General features: G+C 55.3%; 1 protein-coding gene across 1 annotated transcript in view; it reads right to left on the minus strand.

Moving 5' to 3' along the window:
• FCHO1 (FCH and mu domain containing endocytic adaptor 1) overlaps positions 1-10,415 on the minus strand; it is a 42,422-nt gene that overhangs the window by 9,332 nt on the left and 22,675 nt on the right. Inside the window, exons 7-19 of the mRNA XM_017879565.1 lie at positions 9,882-10,082; positions 9,569-9,673; positions 7,870-7,968; positions 7,684-7,780; positions 5,947-5,991; positions 5,749-5,833; positions 5,150-5,174; positions 4,718-4,775; positions 4,071-4,249; positions 3,962-3,986; positions 3,547-3,598; positions 1,716-1,807; positions 1,062-1,337 (exon numbers count right to left, since the gene is read on the minus strand). Coding sequence (XP_017735054.1) covers positions 1,062-1,337; positions 1,716-1,807; positions 3,547-3,598; positions 3,962-3,986; positions 4,071-4,249; positions 4,718-4,775; positions 5,150-5,174; positions 5,749-5,833; positions 5,947-5,991; positions 7,684-7,780; positions 7,870-7,968; positions 9,569-9,673; positions 9,882-10,082 — 1,339 coding nt within the window. The remainder of the gene's footprint in view (positions 1-1,061; positions 1,338-1,715; positions 1,808-3,546; positions 3,599-3,961; positions 3,987-4,070; positions 4,250-4,717; positions 4,776-5,149; positions 5,175-5,748; positions 5,834-5,946; positions 5,992-7,683; positions 7,781-7,869; positions 7,969-9,568; positions 9,674-9,881; positions 10,083-10,415) is intronic.

The following is a 10,415-nucleotide window of genomic DNA, read 5'->3' on the forward strand; positions in this document are numbered from 1 at the left end:
ATTAGCCAGGTGTGGCGGTGTGCACCTGTAGTCCCAGCTACTTGGGAGGCTGAGGCAGAGAAGTGCTTGAACTTGGGAGGCAGAGGTTGCAGTAAGCCAAGATCACACCACTGCACTCCAGCCTAGGCAACAAGAGCAAAACTCCCTCTCAAAAAAAAAAAAAAAAAAAAAAAAACTTCTGCTCCTGCTCTGTGGTCTCCACCCACTCGGCTCTCCCTTGAACAGGCTCCAACCAGGCCCTTTCCTATGGAGGGCGCCTAGCGCCCTTGTTGGCACTGCTGGGGACCTTGAGGTGGTCACAGCCCACAGTCCCTCTGACTCAGGGGCTTCCCATTCTCCTCAGGTAGCTCCTAGGAGCCCACCCCACCGCTCTCCCCCAACCTGCTGTCCTCCTGTCTCCAACCCCTCCGGGGTCCCCGGCTCTGTCCTCTCCTCTACTCTCTCTGGCCAGCTGCTCCTCCTGTTTTGATGACATCTTCAAGGAGGGGGTGCTCTGTCGAGAGGGTGCTCTGACCTGACCTTTCCCAAACTCAGGGTCCACTGTGCACCTGACACCTAAAGGCCCAGCCTCGACGTCCATCCGCCCCTCCCCTGCTCATGGCCCTCAGCGTTACTCAGGGTAACACTTACAAGCCCTCCCTGTGCCCATCAGGCCCTGCCCACACCCCCCTTCTCTTCCTCCTCCTCCCCTCATCACCCTGTTCCAGCAGGCAGACCTCCTTGCTGTTCTTCAGACAGGCCTAGTGTGCTCCTGCCCCAGGGCCTTTGTAGGGGCTGTGCCCTCTGCCCAGCACATCGTTCCCCTCATGTCCACGTGGTTCTGTCCTCACTTCCCTCAAATCTCAGCTCAGATGTCCCTTCCTCGGGTGCCCCCACCTGGCACCCGCTACCGCCTGCCTTGCTAAATGTCTATCTCATTGTTGTCCCTGCAACGGTGGGAGGTTCTGCCTGCCTGGTCCTAGCGGTGTCTCCAACAGCCTGATCAGGCCCTGCCCACAGCAGGCGCTCAATCCCCCGCCCAGGGTTCCAGCAACTCTCAGGCCCAGACCCGCTGGACTCACCTCCTCCTGCCAAGGTCTCCAGCCCCCAGGGGCCTGGAGACGGGGCGAGGGGCTGCGGTGAGTCTGTCAGAGGCGGTGCTCGGATACCCCTGGCCTCTGGGGGTGGCGCCCTACAGCTGGGCGGGCTCTGCGGGGTGCCTGGGCGGGGGACCCAGGAATCTGGGGAGGGGCCAGGTGCCGCGTGTGACGGAGAGTCCAGGCCGGAATCCTCCACGTTTTCGGGCGACGAGGAGGAGAAAGGGGAGGGGCTGGAGGTGAAGCCCAGGCTGCTAGAGCCTTGGGGAGGGAAGCGGGCGGTCAGCTCCGACCCTCACCCACTCGGAGTCCCTGCCCATCCTCCTGCAGGCCACGGCCACGTCGAGGGAAGGTCGGGGGGCCCCATTCAAAGTCCTTGAGCACGCCCCCAAGGCTATGCCTTCTGGTGACTTCCCTCTCCACAAATGTCCGGCCCATCCACCCAGTCACTGCCCACTGGCCAAGGCCCCGTCCTATCTATGGCCCCTCCCACCTGTACTCTGGCCCCGCCCACCCTGACACGGACTAGTCCTCCCTCCAGCCTGGCCTCCAAGGTACTCGATTGGCCTAACTTTGCAATGGCCCCACCCATCCTCCCTCCGGCCACACCCATGACCTCCAATCCCTTATCCCCATCACCTGTAAAATCTTCGTGGTCAAAGGCTGACTCCAGGGGCGGCCCAAAGAGGTTCTTGGACACCTGCTCCTCTGACTGCAATCTCTCTGCACAGCTAGAGAGGGTGAGGCCAAGAGGAAACTGGTTCTATTTTTCCCAAGCCTCATCCCACCCCGGGGCCTTTGCACATGCTGTTCCCGGTTTTTTTTTTTTTTTTAGACGGAGTCTCGCTGTCGGCCAGGCTGCAGTGCGGCACAATCTCAGCTTGCTGCAACCTCCGCTTCCTGGTTCAAGCAATTCTCCTGCCTCAGCCACCAGAGTAGCTGGGATTACAGGCACCTGCCACCATGCCCGGCTAATTTTTGTATTTTTAGCAGAGACAAGGTTTCACCATGCTGGCCAGGCTGATCCCAAACTCCTGACCTCAACTGATCTGCCCGCTTTGGTCTCCCAAAGTGCTGGGATTACAGGTGTGAGCCACTATGCTCAGCCTGTTCCCAGTCTGGAGTTCCATTTCCCCAGCTCTCTTCATAGCCACCTCCTGGCTCCTCTTTGGGGCTTAGCTCCAAGTCACCCTCTCGAGGAGGTTCCCATCCCCACCTCAAGGGAAGTCACCTCCTTCTGTCTTTGCGTCATCGGCTTTCATTTCTTCATAGCACTTAGAAATATTGAATATGCTCTAACTTATTTGCTTTTTTTTTTCTTCTTGAGATGGAGTTTCCTCCTGTTACCCAGGCTGGAGTGCAATGGCGCAACGGCAGCTCATTGCAAACTCCAACTCCCAGGTTCAAGCGATTCTCCTGCCTCAGCCTCCCTAATAGCTGGGATTACAGGCATGCACCACCATGCCCAGCTAATGCTGTATTTTTAGTAGAGATGGGGTTTCTCTATGTTGGTCAGGCTGGTCTCGAACTTTCAACTTTAGGTGATCTGCCTGCCTTGGCCTCCCAAAGTGCTGGGATTACAGGTGTGAGCCACCACGGCTGGCCTTATTTGCTTTTTTTTTTTTTTTTTTTTTTGAGACAGAGTCTGGCTCTGTCGCCCAGGCTGGAGTGCAGTGGCACCATCTCGGCTCACTGTAAGCTCCGCCTCCCGGGTTTACGCCATTCTCCTGCCTCAGCCTCCTGAGTAGCTGGGACTACAGGCGCCCGCCACCGCGCCTGGCTAATTTTTTGTATTTTTAGTAGAGACGGGGTTTCACCGTGGTCTTGATCTCCTGACCTTGTGATCCACCCTCCTCGGCCTCCCAAAGTGCTGGGATTACAGGCGTGAGCCACCGCGCCCGGCCTCTTATTTGCTATTCTTAAAATCTGAGTCACTAGAATGTGATTCTGAGAAGGGAGACCTGTCTCAGAACCCAGGCCCTAGAACAGCACAGGTACATAGCAGGCACTCAATAAATGTTCATCAAATGAATGACTAAATGGTCCCTCAAAAGCCAACATGGGCCAGGCGCAATGGCTCATGCCTGTAATCCCAGCACTTTGGGAGGCCGAGGCAGGCGGATCACTTGAGGTCAGGAGTTCGAGACCAGCCAGGCCAACATGGTGAAACCCTGTCTCTACTAAAAATACAAAAGTTAGCTGGGCGTGGTGGTAGGTGCCTGTAATCCCAGCTACTTGGGAGGCTGAGGCATGAAAATTGCTTGAACCCAGGAGGTGGAGGCTGCTGTGAGCCGGGATCGCACCACTGCACTCCAGTCTGGGCGACAGAGTGAGACTCTGCCTCAAAACAAAAAACAAAAAAAACCCCAGCATGACATCAACTCCCAGCCGAGACAAGAGATCACCAGGCAGAGACATGGGGAGGCAGAGGTGGGGACAGCCCCCACCTGCCCACTCGTGTGGAACCCACCTGCCAGTTCTGGGGGCAGACCGAGGTCTCTGGGGTTTCCCAGCAGCGTCCCCTACAAGAGATGTACCTCCTTGAGCTTTCTTGTCACCCTGCCTGCAATGCTCCCCACTTCACGGACCAAGGGACCGAGGCTTGGGGGTGTCCAGCCAGTTGCCCAAGGTGATCAGCAAATCAGGCAGACACAGATTCAAGCCTGAGCGAGCCCGTCTCCAGATGCTGGCTCCTCCTGGCCCCAGCTACCCCTTTCAGCTCTCACTTAATTTCATAATGACCTCATTTTACAGAAAAGGAGACTGAAGGTCAGTGTGGTTAAGCAGCCTGCCCCAAGTTACAAAACAGAGCTATGATTCAAGCCCACACTCATAGCCTCCCCTCCTTAGGATCCTCCCTACTCTGAAGACCAAAGGCTACTCACGTGAAGAATGGCGTTTCATGGTGCCCTGTGGACAAAGTGGGCGGCATCAACATGAGCACATCCAGCCAGCCTTGCCAGCACCACCCAGGGCACCCCTCCCATGCCTCACCCCTGGGCCAGGAGGAAGGATGAGGCTGCCCGCAGTGGCCCTGAGCTGTGCCGCTGCTGCCTCAGGGCTGCAGGCTGGAGCCCGGGCCGGGGCGGGCTTGATGTGCACGTAGAACTTGCGGGGCTCTTCATCATCGAAGTCGGAGTCGCTGGACGAGAAACGGGAGGGCTCGGCCGTGCGTGGGCTGCAGTCAAGGTCCAAGCCAATCCCAACACAAGCTTCTCCCCAGTCAGCTCTCCAATCCAACCTTGTCCCTCCCTGCTCAAACCCTTCAAGGTCCTGCCCAATCCCATCGCTCGTCATGTGCAACCTTCAGTCCTGACACCATGTCCCACCGGCACTCCCACCCCCCAGCCAAGCCTTTGCACAAGCATGCGCAGACCTAAATGGCAAACTCCTATTCAGCTGCAAAACCCCAACACTGGTGCCTCCTCCTCCAGGAAGCCTTGCTGGCTTTCCTTTTGTCTCTCCCTCTTGCCCAGTGCTGACCCCAGAGAGTGGGTGTTTACATTTAGGTTGGCTTCATCCACAAGGGAGACCCTCTCCAGGATGTACCCAGAGAGGATTGCTGAAGGTGGACTGGTTATTGTGGACAGTTTTGACCTTGCTGTGTCAACAACTGCTCCTGGGGGGTGCCAGAAGGATATTGTTCTGGGTCACATCAGGCCGGACAGTGAAACCTTCTTCATCCACCTCTGGACACGTCTAGGGGAGTCGGGGGACAGCAGTGAGTCAGGCTCCCCACTATTGAACCTTCCATCTCACCCTGCCAACCACCCCCTGCCCCACCCCCAGGCCTTGACTCAGACCTCAAAACAACCCTGATGGCAACGACTGTCTTCCCTGGGTGTGTGGGCAGGTTCCTGGGACAAACTGAGCTTCGGCAGGGACATTATTCACACCCACGTAGTCCACGGGACTTTGCAGCTGAGGTGGGATATGAACTCAGCCCCCAGGCTCCAGCCCGCCCCTCAATCTCGGCTCTTTAGTTTCCAGTAGGGATCCGGTCTCTAGGAGCCAAGAGTGGGATCAAACTCCTTCCACTTGTAGCTCAGCCTGACCCCTCCCACGTCACTCACCCCTGAATCTGGCTCCAGGAAATCTCTGGGGATGGAGGAAGAGATGTTGGTATCAGCTTCTGCAGCCCATCTGGTGCCCCGTCAGCCCGCAACACTGGACATGGAAGCTGGGGTAGCTCCCCGGCTGTGATACTGCCCTGACCTAGCCCTGGAGGCGGTGGGACCCTGGGGCTTGCTTGGGGAGGGGCTTGAATCTGAAGTTAGCTGAGTAGAGAGTGTTCTCAAATAGCCTGGGAGGGAAGGAATCCTGGAACTCATCTGAAGGGCTGCCTTGTGAAGGTAGGGAGAGTTAGGGCTAGCCTTGGCAAACAGAACAATCCTGGGCCAGCTTGGACAGAGGAAATGCTAGGTTACTCTGCGACAGGCAGTTCTTGGCCTAACCTGGCAAAAGGAAGAATTCTGGACTAGCTTGGGCAGCAGTAACATTGAGCTAGCCTGGGCAGAGGTACTCCTGGTCTAGCTTGGGTGGAGGGAATCCTGGTCCAGCCTGGAATATGGATACTCCTGGGCTATCCCAGGAGGGGACTTCTGGGATAGCCTGGGCAGGGGAAGGGATTCTGGGCTAGCCTGGGCCAGACAAGGCAGGGGTGCTTTCTCACACAGCTGCAGGTGGCTCTGGCTCCCGCTCCCGCCGGCTTAATCCCGGAAGGCGAAAGGTCTTGGCTCCCCGCAAACGTTTCATCGCTGAGGACAGATTGCGGTGCAGCTGAGAACTGGGAGGTGCCTTCTTTCACATTCAGATCAGCCTCCCTCACCCCCACGGTCCAGCCTGGGCGTCCAGGCCCAGACGTACTTGCCTTCCTGCAGGGCAGCCGCGCTGTATGCCTCGAAGTCCAGAGGTCCTGAGACGGGAGACAGAAACTCAATTGAGGGGCTGGGCATGGTGGCCTGTGCCTGTATTCTCAGCACTTTGGGAGGCTGAGGTGGGTGGATCACCTAAGGTCAAGAGTTCGAGACGAGCCTGGCCAACATGGTGAAACCCTGTCTCTGCTAAAATTACAAAAAAATTAGCCAGATATGGTGGCAGGTGCCTGTAATCCCAGCTACTCAGGAGGCTGAGGCAGGAGAATCGCTTGAACCTAGGAGGCAGAGGTTGCAGTGAGCCGAGATTGCACCACTGCACTCCAGGCTGGGTGACAGTGCAAACTCTGCCTCAAAAAAATTTAAAAAAGAGAGAGAGAGAGAGAAAGAAACTAAACGGAGGGTGGGGAGACTGGGCTTCGAAAGGGTACTACACTTTTGGCCACAAAATGGCACCTGGATCTGAACTCAAGGTCCATCAGGTTCCCAGACAAGAACCAGCCCTAGATCATCAGGAGTGGGATGGATCAAGGGCTGGTCTGGTTCCAGCTGGTTAGTGTCACCGTAGGGGGTGACATGAGCTACTTCCACATACTTCCAGCATTTGTGGCTGGAACTTGGGTTGGGTTGGGGGATGGACCATGCGTCTGTGCAGTGGGCTGGGCTTTGAGTGACAGGATGAGGCATGGGAACTCTCTCCCAAGAACAATGGGGAGCCATGGAAGGTGTGTGAGCAGGAGGAGGACACAACAGATCTGGGGCCTGTGAAGAGCAAGAGTGGGGCCCCACGCAGGGAGGGGTGACCTGAGCCAGGGCTGAGCCAGAGAGACAGGAGGGAGAAAGAACAGGTTTTGCTGGTTAACAAGACTTGAAGACACAACTGTATACCAGCATTTAGTGAGTGCCTACTGTGTGCCTGGCACACCCTTTGCCCTTTACCTGAATTAAATCACTGAACGTTACATTATTAACATCCTCACTTTACAGATGAGGAAACTGAGGCTCAGAGAAGTCAAAGCATAGGTCCTAGGTCACACAGCAGGTGATGAAGAAAAGACTCAAGCCCAGGTCTGACTCTAAAACTTTTGCTCTTAACTCCTCCCCAGTTCTGTAGCTGAGTATTTGCAAATTGTTCTTTTGCTCAACAACCCTCAATGGCTCCCTTAGGACCTGGGGGTGAAGTCTGAACAGCTGAGCCTGGCACTCAAGGCTCCTCTGGGATCTGGTTCAAAGAGATTTACACGTAAGATCAAGCTGGAGAGCTGGACTCGTCAGCAGCCCATTTTTCCCATGAAGAAACCAAGGCCTGGCCATGAGCAGTGGCTCACGCCTGTAATTCCAGCACTTTGGGAGGCTGAGGCAGGCAGATCACCTGAGGTCAAGAGTTCAAGACCAGCCTGGCCAACATGGTGAACCCTCATCTCTATTAAAAATACACACACAAAAATTAGCTGGGCGTGGTGGCACGTGCCTGTAGTCCCAGCTACTCCAGGAGGCTGAGGCAGGAGAATAGCTTGAACCCTGAAGCAGCAGTTGCAGTGAGCCAAGATCGCACCATTGCACTGCAGCCTGGGCAACAGAGGCAGAGGAAGACTCCATCTCAAAAAAAAAAAAAAAAAAAAGAAAGAGAGAAACCAAGCCCCAGGGAGGTTCAGTCTCCTGCCTCTGGAGTCCTGCCCATCACCTGCAGCTGTGGCCCTAAAGCCCGACCCCTGATGGCTGCCCTGACTCACCTGGCTTCTCCTGGCCTGTGCCCTTACTCTCTGCAAACTTCCTGAGTAGCATCTCCACGCTGACGTTCTCGATGTTCTGCTTAAATTCCTCATGCACCTGTGCCAGGTGGGCGGGGTGTGAAACTGGTCAAGGCCCCTTTGCCCAACAGTGACCCCCGCCTCATTCCTCACACCTGCCCAACTCACCTGCCCGATCTGCACGTGCGTGTCCTCCACTGAGTGAGCATAGGAGCCCAGCAACGCCTTCATGTGCCTCAGGTGTGTCTCTTCCATGGCTTGGAAGCGCTGAAGCAGGAGGGGAGAGGCAGGTGGAGAGAAGGTCAGGGCCAAGAAGGAGTGGCCATGTGACTCAGCCTGACCAATCAGAACACCCTAAGCCCTTGGCTCACTGATTGATTTGGGGAAGGGCCAATGAGAGTCTGCCCTAGGACTTTCTCTGAATCTACAGAAAAAGATACTTCCATTCCTGAACCAATGAGCTGATGGGATGTAAGTGGGGGATGTTGGGGCCCACTTTGATGCACACATGTGCATGCATGCACACACACACACACACACGGGCATGTCTGCCTGGGAGTGATGTCCCCAGAGAGCAAAATAGACTTAAGAAGCAGAAATGGTGGTCGGGTGTGGTGTATTATGCCTGTAATCCCAGCACTTTGGGAGACCAAGGTGGGCAGATCATCTGAGGTCAGGAGTTCAAGACCAGTCTGGGCAAAAACCCTGAAACCTGTCTCTACTAAACCCTGTCTCTACTAAAAATACAAAATGGTGAAACCCTGTCTCTACTAAAATACAAAATTAGTTGGGCGTGATGGCACGTGCCTGTAATCCCAACTACTACTAGGGAGGCTGAGGCAGGAGCATCACTTGAGCCCAGGAGGTGGAGGTTGCAGTGAGCTGAGACTGTGGCACTGCACTCTAGCCTGGGCGACAGAGAGACTCCATCTCAAAAAAAAAAAAAAGAAGCAGAAATGCACAATTTCCTGCCAGCACTATTTGAGCACCTGGATTCAGCTATGACTGAAACCTCCACAACTCAAAAATAAAACTTTTCAGTTCCCTGAGCATGTCAGCTTTTTTTAAATTTTATTTTGTTTGTTCTTTTTTTTTTTTTTCCCAAGACAGAGTCTCGCTCTGTCGCCCAGGCTGGAGTGTAGTGGTGCACTCTCTGCTCACTGCAAGCTCCGCCTCCTGGGTTTATGCCATTCTCCTGCCTCAGCCTCCCGAGTAGCTGGGACTACAGGCGCCTGCCACCACGCCTGGCTAATTTTTTGTATTTTAGTAGAGACGGGGTTTCACTGTGTTAGCCAGGATGGTCTCGATCTCCTGACCTCGTGATCCGCCCGTCTGGGCCTCCCAAAGTGCTGGGATTACAGGCGTGAGCCACCACCATGCCTGCCTTGTTCTCTTTTTTTATATACACCTTGTCAGTTTGAATGAGGGTTTCTATCACTCGTAGCTTGAAAAAAGTTCTGATTCCTAATCCTGAGATTCCAATCTGCTTTTATTTATTTATTTTATTTTTTCCAGACAGGGTTCCACTCTATCACCTAACCTGGAGTACAATGGCTCAATCTTGGCTCACTGCAATCTCCACCTTCCGGTTCAAGTGATTCTCCCGCCTCAGCCTCCTGAGTAGCTGAGATTACAGGCACCTGCCATTACATCTGGCTAATTTTGTATTTTTAGTAGAGACGGGGTTTTGCCATGTTGGCCAGGCTGGTCTCAAACTCCTGACCTCAGGTGATCCGCCCACCTTGGCCTTCCAAAGAGCTGGGATTACAGGTGTGAGCCACCACACCCTGCCTGGGATTTCTGCGGCCCATAACCTCCAGGGCAAAGGCATGTGTGGGTCTTAAAGGTACAGATGCCTGGTTCTTACCAGGGCCGAGTCCAGCATCTTCTGCTCAAAGTCAGCTCGGGCTGAGTTGTATTTTTCCACTGAGCGTCGCAGGCTCTCTGCTGCCTTCTTGGTTTTAGTCTCTGCCTACGAAGCCCAGGGAGGAAATGGGGATGGAAGGGGACACTCAGGGGCTTCCCCAGGCCCCATCACCTGGCAGGTGGACTCCTCGGGGTACCCAGGGTGTGATCACCCACAAGTTCCACGACCGTTGCTCTGGGACGTGTTTCCACTCTGATTAGGCAGCCCCTCTGCCCCGCGGCAAATTCCTCAGAACCCCCTGCTGTGAGCCCACCTTGTCCATCTCCTTCTGGCTGGTACTCTCCCTCCGCAGCCGCTCCTGGTCCATGCAACGGTTCAGGTAGTTCTCGCGGGACTTGGGCAGGAGCTGGCTGACGCCCGAGAGTACCTGCACAGCATCCAAGGTGCCCACCACTTCCTCCTTGCACTGCAGGGATAGGAGGGGAGATCGTGGGTAGACTGTGAAATTCCTGACCTCCCAAATACTTCCTGCCAGCATAGAAAACACATAGAGGCCGGGCGCGGTGGCTCAAGCCTGTAATCCCAGCACTTTGGGAGGCCGAGACGGGCGGATCACAAGGTCAGGAGATCGAGACCATCCTGGCTAATACGGTGAAACCCCGTCTCTACTAAAGAATACAAAAAACTAGCCGGGCGACGAGGCGGGCGCCTGTAGTCCCAGCTACTTGGGAGGCGGAGGCAGGAGAATGGCGTGAACCTGGGAGGCGGAGCTTGCAGTGAGCTGAGATCCGGCCACCGCACTCCAGCCTGGGCGGCAGAGCCAGACTCCGTCTCAAAAAAAAATAAA

Source organism: Rhinopithecus bieti, unplaced genomic scaffold (genome assembly GCF_001698545.2).
Source record: "Rhinopithecus bieti isolate Rb0 unplaced genomic scaffold, ASM169854v2 scaffold_9899, whole genome shotgun sequence".
Taxonomy (NCBI): Eukaryota; Metazoa; Chordata; class Mammalia; order Primates; family Cercopithecidae; genus Rhinopithecus; species Rhinopithecus bieti.